The following is an 18934-nucleotide window of genomic DNA, read 5'->3' as shown; positions in this document are numbered from 1 at the left end:
CTCTGCCTCTTGAGTGTGGGATTAAAGGTGTGTGCCACCATTGCCCAGCCTGTATGTGTTTGTTTATGATCTGAATATGGAGCATAATCAGGTGGGCAAAGTGTATTAATAGCACATTATTTAATGTCATGTGAGATGAAAAACTGTATTTAATGGGGTTTTCTTGTAAAATGAAGTTCTTATTTTGACAAAATGTTTCAAGAACCCTGTACGAAACTGATGTCTAGAGATGTACGACAGATGTGTGCATATTGACTTAGAAGGAACCTGCAGTAACAGACTACACATGCCAGCAGTTCATGCGGTGGGAAATCTCTTTGGTTTAATGGCAGATGGCTTTATTTACTGATGGGTGTAACTGATGGGTGCCCATTGTGACGTCCGTGTATGGATGGAATTTTATGTGCCTTTATACCATCTTTTGCATTGAGGAAGAAGCTCACTAAGTTGGAAGGCATAGATTTTTCGATTATCGATGGAAGCAGCTTTCCTCTCATTTCTGTCTGGACAAAAATCACTAGCTTGGAATATGCTGGGTTTCTGTAAACAAACAGAGTTACAAAAGATAAAGCATTCATAACTTGACCTTATGAAGTGACAAGTTTAGAGAGAGCAGAAGTCTCAAGTTTATTCTCTGATTCTTTCTATCTTGCATATGACAAGACAGCTAACCTAAAGGGAAAGGGACAGGGACCTGAGGTCACATCCTTATAAAATAAAAATTCTATTTAAAATATTAAGTAGTCAGAATGTATATTAAAACCTTAGCTGTAGTACCCTTTCTTTTGCTATTTATTCAGTCCTCAAAATGCACGCCTTTTCTTTTCTCTGAACATCTGCTCTACTCCTGTTTATGTAGTATTTTTAAACTTTATGTAGCACCTTTATACATGTAAATTGTTTATGTAATAAGAAATACAATATCTGCCTCTATTAAAATGAAAAACAGTGAAATGAAAATTATATACATTTGTTCCTGCATATATGTGTAGTTTTCACTGAGATATATTTATATTTTCCCTTTTATTAAACAGATTATTTTCGCATATAATATAATCTGAATGCAGTTTCCCCTCCCTCTCCTCCTCCCAGCCCTCCCTACTTTTCCTCCTCTCCAGATCTACTCCCTTTCTGTCTCTCATTAGGAAAGAACAGGTTTCTAGAAGGTAACAACAAAACATAACAAAATAAAACATAACAAGATAAAATGAAAACCATCATATAGAAGTTGGCCAAGCCAACATCATGTTTATAGTTATATAATTACTTTTATTAATTTCCCCGTTCTCTGAGACAGAGTTTGGCCTTGCATCTCAGCCTGGCCTTGAACTCATCATGGCAATCCTCCTGCTTTCACTGTAGGTTCTAGGGCTACAGGCTTAAACGCCCACGCCCAGCTACACACATGCAGTTTTAATCCTAGATAGTATGGTCACAGAAAACACACTTGACAACTTTTAAATCATGCTATGTTTTATAAAAAAATATATAAGGTGATTTGAAAAAATTCAAAGCTATACAAGTATTCTATTAGCAAATTACCATGTGAAAGGAAATATTCTAAATGCAAATTCAAGGGGAAAAGTGGCGATCAAAGGCGTTAACCAGCACAGCAGGGAAGGCTTTATGATAGGAGCCGGGCAATGGTGGACTCCAGTGGTTATGGCATATAGGTTAATTTATACGGTACAGATCTATGTAAATATAGCAATATTTAGGATATTTTAGAATGTTCACCTTCTCTTTATGTAAAATTCTATGTCAACTTAAAAATATGGAGGCAGAATTTCACAGTACTATTTTAAGACTGCAGTCAGTGATCACAGGAGTTCACCACTTCTACATCCGCATCTCCCTACAAAGAGTTTAGATGATTTCTGTCAGCCCCGAAGCTTGACTGGAGTTGACTATGGGATCACACACATCTGCTGTTTGTGCGAGTGATTCAGATGGACAGTGTTGGACAAGTGTTCTGCACAGCTCGATTCCAAATGCCCTGTCTACAGCATTAGACTGCATAGGAAGAAAAGACGAAGAACCATAGTTTCTTTTTCCGTTCTGTGAGAACGTTGACTAAGATTGCCCCCGGGATGGGGGCAGAGTCTAACCCTACACACGTTAGCTAGACCACCAGAGATTCTGCCAAACGTCAATTCTCCTCATTCATTGGGGGCAGCAGTTTATTAATTTTGTTCTTCTGGGAGCATAAGATATTGGTCACAAATTTAAAACTGACCAAGAAGTGGAAGGCTCCACGTTATTGTTCCTGTTCTGACTATGTGCGGTATTAACTCTGTCCACTTAGGTTTAAAATAGATTTTCAGTAGAAAAAGCATTAAGGAATACAGTACTAAAACTACAAATACATTGTCTCTTATTATGAATTTATATTTTGCCATCAAAATTTTTATGTTCACTTTATATGTATATGTCAATATTGTGATTTAATAATAACAGCAAAATTTAAAAATAATGGATTCGTGAGGTGATTTGTATGCATGTATATACTCCAATTCAATGCAAGTGTGCTTATATTAAATCTATTTTAGATTACCATTTTGTCCTTTGGTTGACCACCTGTCAGCAGTACCTTATTCCTGATTTTGGCAGTTTTTATATGAATATTCCTGCTGGATATTTCATTTTGTAGATATCTTTAAGCAGGTGATCCATGTAAATAATTTACTCAAGATAAAACATTTATGACTCATAAATGTATACTGTAATTTCAGGGAATCATATTTTATTTTTTAATTTAAACTTTAATGTTGTTTTAGAATTATTCATGAATATACAGTAGTCTGTATCTACATCATTTCTACCTCTCCCCATCCAGCTCTTCCTATATCCTTCTCCCCACCCCCCTATCAAATTTGTGACCTCTTCCTCAATTGTTTTACACACACACACACACACACACACACACACACGCTCGACTAAGTCCACTTAGTGCTGCCCATATATGCATATCTTTAAAAGATCCCTTAATTGATGATGGAGAAATATATCTGTGGGAAAATATTTGTGTATTTTCTTATGCCCAGAGACTAAAAATACATTTTATAGTAAATTATCTGTTCTTATGTTTAAGACAAAAATATAAAAAGTTATTTTTAAAGTTGCTTTTAGGGGCAGTTTTTTTTTCTTCCAACACAGTATGTTGGTACAAATTGCTATTGATGAGCTAGGAATCCTGAAGTAAATCCTAAGATGAAGAGAGAAGCCCTGCTAAAGTAAACACATATAAAACTTACTCTTTGAGAGGTGAACATACATAGCCAGAAGGATGATTATAACCACGGATATAATGCGGAGATGGAGGATATCCTGGGAAGTCCACACTGTTAGCTGTGATTAAAGAAACTGAAATGAGACCCAATTCACAGAGACAAAGATTATTTCTAGAAGCGTAATTTTAAAATACGTGATAGCATTTGACTTCATTGCTAACACTGGTTTTATAGTGTACATGTATTGGTAGTACTAGTATCCCTAAAGATGCTGGCATATTTTATGCACGAAAGCTCTTTAAAAGCATCATTTAGTTACTTTCTGAGGTTTGAAACAAAAGAACAAAGCATAAAAAAGATTGTGTTATTGGGGCTCATTGATTTGTGTTGATACTTTTATTTTCCATGAAATATCTGAAGTACTCAGACACTTCAAATGCGTTCTTTCTTCTGTGAATCTCATATACTAATTTCAAAATGTAATGAAAACTTAGTAGAATTTGCCTTAGTAATTAGTTATACAGAGAATATGCGTGTTGTATTGAAAAGAGGGAAGTGATTCAGAATAAATTTATGGTGATTACTTATGTTTAAATAGTTTAAAAATATATAACTTTTGCTGCAGCCAGAGCACAGGACTGTCATGAGTTGTTTTCACAAGTTCGCACACAATGCCAAGCGCAGCTCGGGCAGAGGAGCGGGCGGCGTGGCCGTTGACTTCCCATTTATGGATCGCTCTCTGAACAGAGCCCATTACACTGGGAGGACGGGATGCCAGAGTGACACAAAGATTTTCCACTTAAAACATGGAGCTATGCTTGTCGTTCTTCTCTTTTGTGAAATCTGCTACCATTTTCCAAGCAGTATGAGTCTCTGGTGAGGCAGGTACTGCGGCAATGAGCATTTATTTTGAAGACCTAAAAGACTAGAGCTTTAAGTTCAGGAGCTTATTATTCAGGTAAACCAATATTTTTTATGCTCGGTATCTGGAAACTTGAGTTGTAACCTTAGTGAGACTCTACAGACAAACTATGTAGCCCCAAGCAAGGCACAGAGAAAAGCTTTAAAGGACTATGAAGAAAGCTGGCCAGTCACTGAACATGTATTCAGTGGAAATGTTTTGTGAAATGTTTGCTTTGCTGCTGCACAAAGTGAATGGATATTCCTAGTCACTAGTTTACACCTATACACTGCTTTATCTATTTATTATTGTTTGAAACAGGGTCAATGTGTAGTCTCTATATGGCTAGGAATTCACTGTGTACACAAGGGTAGTCTCAAATTCATAGAGCTTCACCTGCCTCTGCCTCCTAAGTGCTGAGGTTAAAAGCATGCTCCACCATGCGTTTTTAAAATTATCTTCTTACTCTGCTATGCTGGGATGGAGCCTAGGGCCTCATGTGGCTATGACAGCACCACGACACAGAGCTAAACTGTAGCTGTTGTTTTCCCTGCCCTCTATCAACAGAGGCTAGAAATGACTTATTTTCAAGACATGGAAAATTACAGACCTAAGTCTAGAAAAGGTAAAATTTCATATAGTAGGTAGTGAAAACATTTTATCTGCTAAAACTTTGAAACCAATAATTAAACTATGTATACACTGAGGACCTCCATCTTTAATGATCTGCTATAAAATCTGAAAAGTTGGCTTTGAGTCAGAGGGATGAGAAGTTTTGTTTGTGAAACAGACTACTGGAGTCATCCCATTTTAAGTGTTGGGAAGTGATAACAAAGCTTCAGTGTCTATTCCTGAGGATCTTACAGGAGAGGAAAGGTCCTTACAGAAATTACAGGATTAAATCAAATTCAAGAGGAAAATTGGGATCTTTGCTGCTACTTTGCCAACGTTTGTTCTGTCTCTCCTCTCTCCTCTCTCTTGCTCCTCTCTCTCTCTCTCTCTCGTCCCTCCCTCCCTTCCCTCCCTAAGTCACGGTTTCTCTGTGGAGCTTTGGAACCTGTCCTAGAACTCGCTGAATAGACTAGGCTGGCTGTGAACTCATGGAGATCTGCCTGCCTCGGTTTCCTGAGTGCTGGGATTAAAGGTGTGTGCCACCACTGTCTGGCTAAGTAAATTTCATCGTGTATGATCTTAAGCTTGCAGAGTTCACACCCTTGTGTTGTGAAAAGGTTTTGTGCCAGTAATACAAATTAGCAAATTACATTTATATTTCATAGTCACGTTATTGCAGAGCAGAGTAGGGCTATATTAAAACTTGCATCCCCTAGAAGAGATATAGGCACATTTAAGGAAAGACCCACCCAACAATATTCAGTATTTTGATATTTTATACTCAGTAGTGTAACAATTATTATATATGCCCATTTTAAACAAGTATAAAATTATATATAAAAAAGCCAGTTTTGTTTCATAGGATTAAAAATGCATGCATTGAAATTTTAGCTACAGTCTATGTCTGTATTGATTCCTCAGTTCACACTGCAAAAGTCCAGGAACAACTCATCTACGTAGCACCTCTTGGGTTAGATAAAATACCTCGCCTGTGTACACGACACAAGCTTTTTGGTTGCATCAACCAAACAAAAAACAAACAAACATAAAAAGAATTAGAACTACAGTTTCTTCTAAACCATTAGTACCAACAAAGGCAAAACATTTTTAACGACACACAGTAATTCTAAAACATGGGCAAGTGTTTCAACTTACTACTGATAATGTCGATGTTCCCTTCATAGTGCTTGATGCAGACTACGTCGACAAAGTCTCTAGGGGAAATTGAGCCCATGGCAAAACTTTGTGTCATGGCATGGCATATAAATGTGTCCTGTAACAAATCAAACCATAAAGATGGCAAAAGTTACTTAATGTTAGTGGTTTATTGTTCCCCGAGAACTTCATCATGTATGTTTAGCCTACCTTTAGGAAAAAAAAAAGGTTTAAGATGAAGTGTTAAGGCGGTCTCACCATATCAGCCTGCAATTTTAGTGTTAGAGAACACTGAGTCACAATTACACGTGCACAACATTCCGCAAGGAATTCAAAGAACATTTGTGCTATTTGTATATGAAAAGACATGGCCCACAGATGAAATCCTATGTATGGCTAGAAAGCTGTTCAGAACTAGAGCCAAGGTCTTATGACCCATCTTCCTTCCTTCCTTCTTCCTTCCTTCCTTCCTTCCTTCCTTCCTTCCTTCCTTCCTTCCTTCCTTCCTTCCTTCCTTCTTTCCCTTCCACCCCCCCCCCTTTTTAAATTGAGACAGGGTTTCACTGTGTAGCTCTGGCTGTCCTGGAACTCACTATGTAGACCAGGCTGGCCTCAAGCTCACAGAGATTCACCTGCCTGGGCCTCCCAAGTGCTGGGATTAAAGGCGTGTGCCATCACCACCCAACCGGTCTTCTGATTTCTGTACAGCACTATTTTGTTCCTCTGTGGGGTTGGTAAATATTCTGAAACATACATTGATCTCACACGTTATGGCATAAGACCTAAAATTAATGACCAGTGTTTGAAACCACTGGTGAAGCTGGATTTAGAACGGCTTAGTTGCAAATTCCTCCAACTCTGGGCCTGCACATGAGACCTCCCGGAGTCCTACAGCCAGCTCACTGAAAGGAGTCTTATCACTACTTATCTCTCCAGTGATTTCAACTCTCTGTTGGCCTGGATTGCTCATTCCAGGATGGGAGTTCATGAGAGAGCAATGTAAAGATACACCAAAATCCAACTTGGTGAACCAACGAATTCTATTAGGGGTATTTATATTAATATTAGTGGGAGTTACTTACTCAAAGACAGCTGCATTACAAAGCCCACCCTAGCATGGGGAACACTGTGGCACAATTAATAAAAACCCAGAGACAGATAACGGAGTTCAATGTGAAGGTCAGAAAAGCAAAATAGCCAGCCACTGGCTCTTACCTCAGTCTGAAATGGCGATCCTGCCTCCTGGAAACCTTAGAATGAGACTGTGTCTGAGAACTGTCTCCTCCCGTCTTATAGTCCTCTCTAGTGCTGGGATGAAAGGCATGCACCACTACCACCTGGTTTCTATGGCAAACTAGTGTGTCTATTGGGATTAAAGGTGTGTGTCACCACTGCCTGGTCTGTAAGGCTGACCAGTGTGGCTGTTTTTCTCTGATCTTTAGGCTTTATATATTTAAGCTTTATTTATTAAAATACAAGTAAAATATCTCTATAGAACAGTTCATAAAAGCCAGAAACCTGGAGCTCACTGTACTTCCTGCAGGCAGTTCAGGGTCTGAGAGTGTCCATTCCAGTTGGCTCAGATGGCCTGTTTCTTCTAAGCAGCTGGGCAGTTCTCTGCTTTTTTCTGGTTGCTTGGCTTGTCTGAGTGACTCTCAGCAGCCTTTACTACTCACAAACTCGGGAAGAGGGAGGAGCCTATGAAACTTGGTCAGTTTCAGGGACTTCCTGAAGCTATTTTGAGTTGCTTCCTTCCTATCTTAATGGAGCTTCCCTTAAGGACAGAATGTTTCTTCATGCTAACTCACTAGTCCTGGTCTTTGATTTTCAATAGTACCTACTTTATCAGTTTTTTTGTCAGTCCCTATGGTGAAGATCCACAGTATACCTGTTTTTTTAAATTCTGCCAGGACACCTGTAGTTGTATTACTGATGACAGGAGAATCTGCAGTTCCAGTATAGGCAGTGTAGGCACTGAGAACATGTGCGTTTCTTAGAAACCAAAACACTGCAACAAAACCCCAAAACCCATGGCTGGAGAGATGGCTCAGAGGATAACAGCACATCTTGTCCTTTTAGGGGACTAGCATTTGGTGCCTAGAATCCACACGAGAGAGCTTACAGCCAGTAGTAACTGCAGCTCCACGGGGACTCTAGGCCTCTGGCCTCCGAGCACCTGCACTCCCATGTATGACCCATGCTCTCTCCCCATCAACAAGACATGTTTAAATTCGTTTCCTTATAATACAGGTGAATAGCTAAGTTTAATCCCCATATAACAAAAAGTACATATCAACAAGAGACTGGCAGATTAGAAATGTGATAATTATTTACAAACAGTACAAAGCTAATTGGAATTAAACTCCTGACTAATAAAAATAGCTATTTTAAGCCTTTTATAACATTTTAGCTAGGTGTAGTGGTTCATGCTTATAATTCTATCACTCGAAAAAACAGAGGTGGAGAGCAGCCTGGGCAAGTAAGTCAGATCTGATCTCAAACGAAATTTTAATGTAAGTAGTGGAACACACGTTCAGTGATGCCGTGTTTGCTTGGCATGCAAGTGGCCCTGGGTTCAGCCCCCACACTGTAATTAAAAACAGCGAATTCAGATCTCTAAGACATAAACTTAATAATTCACACTAGTTAAAAATATAGTAATACAGTAGACATTATTTACTATTAAATAGTTCATTACCGAATCAATCTTGTGTATCACATTGTATCCTTTCAATGATTTATCCCATGTAATTCTGTTTTCAGGTTGGTAGAGGAAATTGGAGACCTTAGCTGTTGACTCTCGAATTACGCCTTCAATACGATATCTATGTTATCAAAGTAAAGAAAATTTTAAAAAATTGGCTTTAATCTAAAGACAGAGTGTTACTGAGATTAAAGAGAGCAAACCACAGTAAGGAAATTATGAAACTGAGTATCTACTGTCTAAAACACCCAGGACCAAAATGCTTCTTATTTTGATTCCTTTTTAAATTTATTATATTTTCTATGTAATAGATAAATATATTTATTAGTATTTATATTATATATTTTTGAGTATTTGCATATCTATAATGAGATATCTTGGGGATGAGACCTATCTCAGAACAAAATTCATTTGTACTTTAGCTTCTTTATATTATGTATTCTAAAGGGAATTTTATATAATAATTTAAATAATTTTATTTAATACAGTGTATTGAATGTGAATTAGCATAGTTTATTTAAATAAGTGTTCCAGCAATTATTTCAATGTTTACTTTTCTAGCCTGGCCTGATGGTGCAGGCCTGTCATCTCAGCTACTTGGGAGGCTGAGAAGGCAGGAGAATCATTATGTATCATTTTTGTCTAGGAAACAAGGTGACTTCAAGATCAGACTGGGTAACTTAGTGAGACCCTACCTCAAAATGTACACAGAGTTTGGGGATACAGCTCAGTGGTAGAGCTTTCCCAGCGTGGGCTAGGCCCTGCTGTGTCTGTGTAGTAATCAATTTTTATAGACAGTGACTTCTAAATACTGTGGATGTTGTTATCCATCAAGAAATTAAGGTGGTAGGAGAACGCTGGATTCATATCCACCTTAGCAGAAGGTTGCCAGCTGAAAGTACAATCAGAGTAATATGGCCACGCCCCTAACGCTTTTAATCATTTCTTTCAAAGAAGGAGAACAGATGTTTTGATGTAAAACCTTTAAGTTTCTAAAGAATAAAAATTTATTCAGAAAGCATGAAAAGAACAAAAATGTCATTACTAGAGAGGAGGGTAGTCATGTGTGTGGAAAATTATTACCCTCAACTTTTGCTTTGTATTCACGGAGGCCCGGCTGAGCTACGGACCCTGACTGTAGACTTTTATGGAGCTCAGAAAGTCTCGAAGTTAAGCTCCTGCCGCCTCAGCCTCCTGAATGCCAAAGCTACAATTACAGGCACATGCCATTGTATCTGGCTGGCTTCTACCATTTGCTCAGACAAGGAATTCTTTAGATGACGTCCTTGTATACTTGACTTTTTCTTTAAAAGCTTAGCTGGTTCCCAATTTCCTCTCTGAAATATTCTGAAATTTCTTAATGTAAGGTTTACTTCCTCCATGTCAAAAATATTTTTGTATTTTTTCTTTATTCTATTTTATCTTACTTTTTTGTTTTTTCAAGTCAGGTTTCTTTGCATAGCTCTGGCTGTCTGCTTTGTAGACCAGGCTGGCCTCGAACTTACAGAGATCTGCCTGTCTGTGCTTCCCAAGTGCTGGGATTAAAGATGTGCAAGACCACTGCCTGACCTTTCAGAAAGGGCTTTTTTTAAAAGATTTATTTATCTATGTAGTTTATGTATATGGGTGTTTTGTTTGCATGTTCATTTGCACACCAGGAACTGAGCTCAGGACCTCTGGAAGAGCAGCCATTACTCTTAACTGGTGAGCCATCTCTCTAGAGGCTACTATTTGAGAGAAAGAGTCAGAGAGCGAGTGAGAGAGAGCGAGGAGAGAGAGAGAGAAGTTATAGCAAGAGCACTCAGTTTTAAACCTGGTGAGAAATAAACCCAAAAAGTCACCAGGTACTGCAACAATGTCAGACACGAAACAGTTAAGATTTATGCGCAAATTTTGTTCAGAAGTTTGCACACACGGCCACAGTTGTCCTTTACTTAACTAATGTCTCTCAGTAAACTCTAATGATAGTGACAAGCTATACCTAACAACACCTAACTAGCCCTTTCCTGAAGCAGTCTTTCCAGAAATTCAATTACCGATGATGGCTAACAGTAGCTGGCCACCAAATGCGAACTGTTGAAGTGCTCTTCTGTGGATCTATTGTCTACCCTTCTGTGCTGCATCCTGCTGGACAGCGAGACTTCATCCAAGGCCCCACTAGAAAGCACGGTCAGTATGGACGCACGAGAAACCACAGGAATATGGAGAGTAAAGGGGAACACGGTGCCAAAGCTCTTTTGGGGAGACCTGGGAGTCTGTTTTATAATTATTTATGATAATATTATTAGATGATATTGAACTGTTGTCACTACTGATTCTTTTCCTTGTGATATATAGATAACAGAGTTTAAATGTTACTTTTCAGATTATCTTAACACTATGTTGAATAAATTTTTAGAAGTTTTATAATGTGTGTGTGCCTGTATGAGTGTATGTACACCATATGTATGCAGATGCCCACGGAGGCAGAGAACATGGAATTCCTCAGAACTGAGTAAAAGGCATGTGTGAACTACCTGATGTGGGTGCTCGAAACTGTACGCTGATCCTCTGGTGCTCTTAATGACTGTGGCATCTCGCCCATTTGGTTTAGGAAATAAACCATAATAAATGCTATACTAAGTTTGGGCTTTTCACTTTGGTCACAGCAACTTTAGCTTGTGTTTGTGACCACAGAGGAAAGCGCTGTAAGGAACCAGCATTCAGCAGCGTTGCAGCTGCGTGGGAAGCCAGAACAGGTGGACCTGTCTCCGCAGAGCTCAGGGAAGACAAAGGAGGGGCACGAATCTGCAGTTGAGAGACTATCAATGCTCACAACCCTCCTCTCCTACTACAGTCCATGGCAGACAGGGATCTGACCCAGGCACCATGGGAACACCAACTGCAGGAGACTAGAAAGTCATCAGCAAATGTGAATGGCTCAGCAATCCAGGGCCACTGCTCCAAAGAAAAACACAGAAAATTCAGCAGCTGAGTTTCTTGTTGGGAAAGAATAAAACTGACCAACTCTTAGCCAAATTGACCAAAGGAGTAATGCAATCCAAATTAAGAAGATTAATCAAAGTATACACCTGAAAAAAAGACAGCCTTTTAAATAAATGGTGCTGGAGAAGCAGAATATTAGCCAGCAGACGATGAAAATTGGGTCTGTATCTCCCACCTTGCACAAAAATCAATTCAAATTAGATTAAGGTTTCTTAAACCTTAATGGAAGGCTTGAAACTCTGAAACTGGGAAAGGAAACATTTCAGGATGCAGGTCTAGGAAATAAGCTTTAGAATAGAAGCCTGGCAGCACAGTAAGCAGCCATAGCATCGACATACTTTGAAACAGCTACCGCATCGATTAAACACCCAAACCTTCCCCGCCTGTCAACAAGTGGCCCAACAAACTGAGCAGACATCTTTCCCGAGAAGAAACAACTGCAGTACGAAGGTGAGTTATGGAACTAAGCAGTGTTTTGGGCACCATGCAGCCACCAGCTGCTCCCAATCCTGTGAGGACAGAGCTAGTCTTCTACCAGTCCTTTCAAATCCTCCAACTCCACCCACCCCTCCTTCCCTGCTAGGGTTATTTCTTAGCTGCAGTTCAGTAGACCTACAAGCAGGACAATACTGCCACCTACTGTTTGAACTTTTACTATCCTGTCCTTTTCCCCTTTTGGTTCCTTGTTCTTTTTCTGTACTCTTTCTTCTTATTGTTCCTCCTCCTGAAGTCCAGAGGCTGCCCTGTTTATGGTATCTGGGTACATATTCCCTATGCCATTTTTTTTTTGGTTTTTCAAGACAGGGTTTCCCTGTAGTTTCTAGAGCCTGTCCTGGAACTAGCTCTTGTAGACCAGGCTGGCCTCGAACTCAGAGATCTGCCTGCCTCTGCCTCCCGAGTGCTGGGATTAAAGGCGTGCGCCACAACTGCCCAGCTCCCTATGCCATTTTTCCTTTTCTGAAGTCATTCCCACTCCTATGTGCGGTCCTCTCCCCAACTTCTCACCTAACAACCTAGGACCTATCTCTAGTCTCGGGATTTATTGTCCCCCTTTCTTTCCCTTTCCGTTTGTACTAAAATATTAGTATATGCAATACTACCAGGGTATCTTGACTCCTCAAATTAACCAGTATCTAGCAAGGGTTGTTTTGCTAGTCTATTTTCATAGTGGGTTAACGACTAGCAGAAAATTCTGCAAATAGGAAAAGAGAAGTCTCGCTATCCAAACATGAGAGGCACACAGAACACCAAATAGACTGAACCAGAAAAGAAACTCCCTAAATCATTATCACCAAATTTACAGAATAAAGGAAGTATATCAAAAGCTGTGACAGAGAAAGGCCAAGTCACATACAAAGGCAGGCCAACAAACAACACTAGCTTTTCAGACCAAACTAAGAAGAGATGGGGCTGATGTCTTTCAGACTCTAAAAGGTCCCAATTAGCAACCTAGTCTAATATACCCAGCTAAACTATCTGAGTATATCTGAGTATATCATAATTGAGGGTGAATGAAAACATTTCCATGACAAAAGCAGACTAAAGGAATGGTGCTACCCACAGTCGTCTAGGTCTTCATATGACAATTAATCAAGACAACCCCTGACCCAGATATACCACAGACCAACCTGTTCTAGAAAATCCTTATTTAGAGTCTTTTCCCAAGGGATGGTATATTGTGTCAGGCAGACCTTTAAAATAGGTTTTACATCCCAGGTATGCCTAGGCTTGAGTACACTCCCCCTCCCCAACCCTCAGTTTATTTTTGAAAATTCTAAAAAAAAAAAAAAGAAGAAGAAGAAGAAGAAAGGAAGAAAGGAAGGAAGGAAGGAATAAAGTTCGTTCTACTATTCTACTATTAAGGTCATCTGACATGAACAAGAGAAATTCATGCCATACTTATCTACTAATAAAAAATGGCATGCAGGAGGCTAAAGCAGGCAAAGCTAGTTAGTGAGACCTATTTTTTAAAAACAAAAACCAACAACAACAACAACCTCACAAAAATCACACTGACAGGGGGCTGGAGAGATGGCTCAGCGGTTAAGAGCATTGCCTGCTCTTCCCAAAGGTCCTGAGTTCAATTCCCAGCAACCTCATGGTGGCTCACAACCATCTGTAATGAGGTCTGGTGCCCTCTTCTGGCCTGCAGGCATATACACAGACAGAATATTGTATACATAATAAAAATAAATAAATATTAAAAACATCAAACCGACAGCCAGAGGTACAAGTACAGTTTTCAAAGAAATGTTTTCTAAAAATTTGGTCATGGTTTTCTGAATAGCATAGTGATCTAAGGGAACAGGTGTTATACCAAGAACTCTAAATGAACACCTAAAAAAAGACATGACATTCACTTGGAGTGCACTTGTGTTTGAAGCAGTCTGATTCTCAAAAACATGTTTTCAAAGCACTCTATAGAAAAGCAATCTGTACTTAAGAGTGAGAAAAAAATTGATTTTCTTTCTTTTTTTTAGGGGTTTGAGAGAAAAGTGAAGGATTCCAAATATCATAAAAATGCTTCTGCTGGCCGGGCGGTGGTGGCGCACGCCTTTAATCCCAGCACTCGGGAGGCAGAGGCAGGTGGATCTCTGTGAGTTCGAGACCAGCCTGGTCTACAAGAGCTAGTTCCAGGACAGGCTCTAAAGCCACAGAGAAACCCTGTCTCGAAAAACCAAAAAAAAAAAAAAAAAAAAAAAAAAAAATGCTTCTGCTGGCAAGAAATGTCACTGCACTTTTGCACGACTTTTCCATCCTAATGAGTTAGAAAGAGTTTTCTGGCATCAGGGATGAATCTCAGGGCCTCGTGCATGTAGGTGAAGTACTCAACACTGACCAGCAAGGATTTGCTTTGTGACTGTGTTCATGTCGGAAAATTGTTGCACAACACATGACTGCTCTATTTTATGAGAATCACATGACTTCATGCATCACTTCCCGGAGACTAGAAAGTAGTTTGTTCTAGTTAATGAAGTGATGTTGACTTTCAGATTTGGCAATGCCACTGAATTGAAAACTGCAAATTGGAAAATGTACTCACAGATTTCCGAGGAACTTTCTAGAGGTCTTGCTGGAAACAGTTACCTTTTTCTCAAAGGGGAATAAAATCCAGAAATAAATTAACTGTCACATACAGAAAACAAAACAAACCGAAAACAATACAACTTAAAAACAAAACAAAAGTGAAACTATGTTTTTCTGGCTTACAAAAGAACATATTATTTTAAGATGCCTTTACAATAAACAATCATTAAAAAAATAAACTCTTGAGAAATACTTTTCTCTTACTGAAGATTTAACCACTTTCCAGTCAGATGTATCTTGATTGTAAGCTAAAACCTCTTCAGCAGAGCTTTGGGCAATTGCCTTAAAGTCCATCTACCTGTGAAAATTTAAAAACAAGTGGTTGGTAAAATATAATCATATAAACAAGGAAAATGCTGTGGTGAAGACATTTTTGAACTCATGGAATGAAGCTCATCTTCTGCCCGTCTCTCAACTACTGTGCTCTTTTACACTTTAATGTTATTTTTAAAATGGCATCTGTCTTTTAGCCATGCACAATAATTGCTTGATCACTTGCATCCACAAACCTTTCTTTAAATGAGAAAATGCGCTATTGTGTAAAAAACCAGACTTCGGAATTAGGGACCCAGGTGAGATCCGTCTCTGTCCTCTGTGAAGTATAATATATAATATTTCTGCTTTCTCATTTCCTTCTTGATGTGAAATTAGCATATATGGAACATCTTGGAGAGTCAATGTATTAAAGTTCTAAATGTGTTAAATGCCCAGAGCATGGCATGTTATAGTCGTTCAATAAACCATTATTTTGAAAAAGCTTCCTTTTGGGGCTAGAGAGATGGCTCAGAGGTTAAGAGCACTGGCTGCTCTTCCAGAGGTCCTGAGTTCAATTCCCACCCACCACATGGTGGCTCACAACCATCTGTAATGAGATCTGGTGCCCTCTTCTGGCCTGCAGGCATACATGTAGGCAGAACTCTGTATACATAATAAATAAATCTTAAAAAACAGCTTCCTTTTTTCATTATGATGTGCTGCACTCTGCTCATCATGTTTGTGGTATTAACATTGGTAAAGTGAGTGGAGGGACCATCTATGATTTCTGCTTCATGCATACACCAATCAGCTATCTTCTGGTCCACTTACTTAGTCACCATCTCCAGGCTATTCCTCAAATACAACCAAGAAGCTCCCTTTCTCAAGCTCCTTGCATTTACTGTTCTCTCTCCTTGTGAAATTCATGACAGAGTATGCTTCATTGAACCCTTTGCTTAAATGTCAACTATTCAGACAAGATCATATTCAAAGCAATTCAGTTTAAACACATTTAATAAATCTCTCCTTGCTGGTAAGTACTGCAAATGACTGTTTTCATTCCACCACATCCCCAGACTGAAATTGGGTAGTGATTAGGTCAGGAGAGCAGGGACTTAATAGATAAGATTAGTGTGTCTTTCTAAGTGACTTCAGACAGCTCATTTGCCCCCTTTGCCCCGAGGACACAGCCATGAAGGGGTAATCTGTATTCCAGAAGAGTGCTCTGAGCAGAAACCAAACGTGAGGGCACTCTGGTCAGACGGATAGCCTCCACGACTGTGAGAAACCAACGTTTGCTATTCATAAACTACCTAGTCTATGGTAATAGGTAGTAGTTCCCTCAAAGGGACTAAGTCAAGCAGCAAGCACAGTAAAAACAATTAAGACACTGTGTCTGCCGTGACCGTCTTCATGAGGCTGGGATGTCACTGGTCCTTCAGCCCATCAACCAGTTTTCAGTTGGGGAAGCTGGAGAGATGTTACTGAGAACACGACAACGTATCTGTATTGAAAGCCCAATTCTGACACAGAAGCTGGTAAAATGCTTAGGCTTTGAATTTCAACTTCCTACATTTACAGAAAAAAGATACTAATACTCATGGGGCCCATGCAGAAATGCTTGAAGCAGTGAGGGGTTTTACTCACGGTGCTCAAATCAGGTTACTTTCTTATAATGAATAGTTACAGCCGTCACTAAAACGTTCCTCAGATAACTGGCTCTTCAGCACATTGATACACCTTCACACACAAGTATCACAACATTTACAAGATCCTTAGCTCTCGCCTAACACTCTGGGCTAGGTCGCAGATCTGTGTTCTCTTGCTTAGTTTCCTAGAAAGGCAGAGTCACTAGGGGATATTTTTTATACTAGAAAAACTATTTTATACTCTTGGTTTCTTTACCTTTCTGAACAATTCTAGTCCAGAACTTTAGTGCCCATTGAAATTATTCTCCAAGTTCTGGTGAAGAGCTCCATATTTGTTAGCCTGCAAGGGGAGAAGGGGGAGGTAGAATTATTTTGATCCACGACTTAGGTCAACATATTTTATAAACTCTTTTGCACATACATAAAGTCCTTCATTAGCACTTTATATCTTGATTAAAAACACAGTCCTCAGTAGAAGTGATAAGTCTTCCTTCTCTGTCGTTGTGAGAAAACACCCTGGCCAAGGTTACTGATAAGAGAAAGTTTTTAGCGTGGAGTTCATGGTCTCAGAGGATTTGAGTACATCACGACAGAGCAAAGGCATGGTAATGAGAACAGCTGAGAGCTCACATCTTGTGGGAGGCAGACACACACACACACACACACACACACACACACACACACACGCTGAAAATGGCACAAGCCTTTTGAAGTCTCAAAATCCACTCCCCAGTGACACACCTCTTCCACCAAGGCCACACCTCCTAATATTTCCCAAATAGTCTACTAACTGGAGACCAAGAATTCAAACAGCTGAGCATATGGGCCATTCTAATTCAAACCACTATCAAGTTGTTTGAAAAGTAATCTTTTTTTTTTCCCCCTTCAGTGTGAAGATTGAACCTATCACTTTAAGAACCTATCATCTTAAGAAAGCTACATCCTGCTGGGGGAGATCCTTCAGCCAACAGCCTTTAAGATACCAGCCCACTTGGGCATGGTCTCCTGTACTATAAATGTGGACAAAAAGCTTGTGTAGTCACTTGCTCTCTCTCTCTTTCAGCTGCTGGATTGGGTTCCTGTTCTCTGCTAGAGCAGTGTTGATCTGTGAGTCTACCCCTAAATAAAGAACCCCTTATTATATAGACTACTTTATTGTGTTCCTCTACAACATCCCAAAGATGAAAAACTCAAAGCAATTGCTAAAAAGAACTTTTGCAATTAATTAATCTAGGTTAAAAAGATACCTAGATGAAATTTAGGTTTTTAAAGAATCTAGTTTTACTAAGGCCATGCATAAACATCGTTTGGTTGGTCTCCAATATGAGCTTTCCTAGCATATAAAGCACAGGTTTTTACTTCTCAGCGACTTACATAATACTGGTCTAGACCTTTCACAATTATTGGCATTTATCACTCGCTTTACGTTTCTGCATAGGCGGTATCATTATTTTAAAACCATTTCCCATTTCCACAATAGATGTGTGTTTAATGGACCACTGAACTGTATTTTACGGTGTCTGAAAATTTCATTTGCTAAGAGAAACAGGAAGGTAAAGTTTAAAAGGACAGAGATGGGTACAAAGGTGCAGGACACAACCAAATTATAGTTCTATTACCTGATGATGTAACACTGAATGAACTAGGTCGTATTCGGATAGAAGTCAAGGGAGGATGTCTTCAGCCATAGGGTCAGTGGAAAACCACCTTAGACTAGTGTTGAGATAGCATCTGTTTTTGATAGAGCGAGCACTCGGTTGCAACTTGATTCTTCCCACCTCATATCCTGTCCCGGCCTGACAGACAGGTTCACACAAGTTAGTGATCTTTAAGTTTGTATAGTTTCCCATTTTCTGTGCTGCCCGACCGGGTCCCTAATCCATTTTGGGTCACTGCCATTCTTTCCTGAGGACCAAGTTCCCCAAAGAGTTTGTTAAATCCCATCACAGGTCCATCTGACTTCTTTGCCCAGTCCTAAAATCTAGGTGGAAGGGCTGGGTCAGAGTCCCAGAGCCCCGAGGAAGGAAGAAGGACCAGGTGGGGTGACTCGGTACCTATCTTGGGAAAGGGATGCTCTGAAGTCGCACAAAGCTCACTGGAAAGACTTGGGCTTGAGGATCTGGGTCTCAGAAAAGAGACCTGCAACTTAGGGCGCCTCCACATCTCCTATATCCCAGATCCCTCCCATAGCCTAGGAAGAAGAGCAGTGGCCGGGATGAGGAGGGCATGGGACCTGGATGTTGTCTAGAACCTTCCCATCCAACTCAGAGAGAAGACAAGGGAGAAACCCTACCTCCCCAGAGGGACGCCGATCTAACGCCCCTCAACGCCCTTTGACCTCTGAACTCTCCGCGGG

At 39.8% G+C, this 18934-nt stretch overlaps 1 protein-coding gene across 1 annotated transcript; it reads right to left on the bottom strand.

The window, feature by feature from the left end:
* Positions 1-338: 338 nt before the first annotated feature.
* On the bottom strand, positions 339-18929 carry Stard6 (StAR related lipid transfer domain containing 6). Its single transcript, XM_042055176.1, has 9 exons — positions 18872-18929; positions 18198-18374; positions 16835-16918; positions 14879-14972; positions 14631-14680; positions 8597-8723; positions 5899-6016; positions 3255-3348; positions 339-540 (listed from the first exon to the last, which is right to left on the bottom strand). Exons 4-9 carry the CDS (start codon positions 14966-14968, stop codon positions 339-341), a joined length of 681 nt encoding a protein of 226 aa, XP_041911110.1. The 5' UTR covers positions 14969-14972; positions 16835-16918; positions 18198-18374; positions 18872-18929.
* Between the last annotated feature and the right edge of the window lie 5 nt (positions 18930-18934).

The sequence above is a fragment of the Arvicola amphibius genome, chromosome 5 (assembly GCF_903992535.2).
Source record: "Arvicola amphibius chromosome 5, mArvAmp1.2, whole genome shotgun sequence".
Taxonomy (NCBI): Eukaryota; Metazoa; Chordata; class Mammalia; order Rodentia; family Cricetidae; genus Arvicola; species Arvicola amphibius.
The sequence above is the reverse complement of the archived record's forward strand: the minus strand, read 5'-3'. Positions and strand labels throughout refer to the sequence as shown.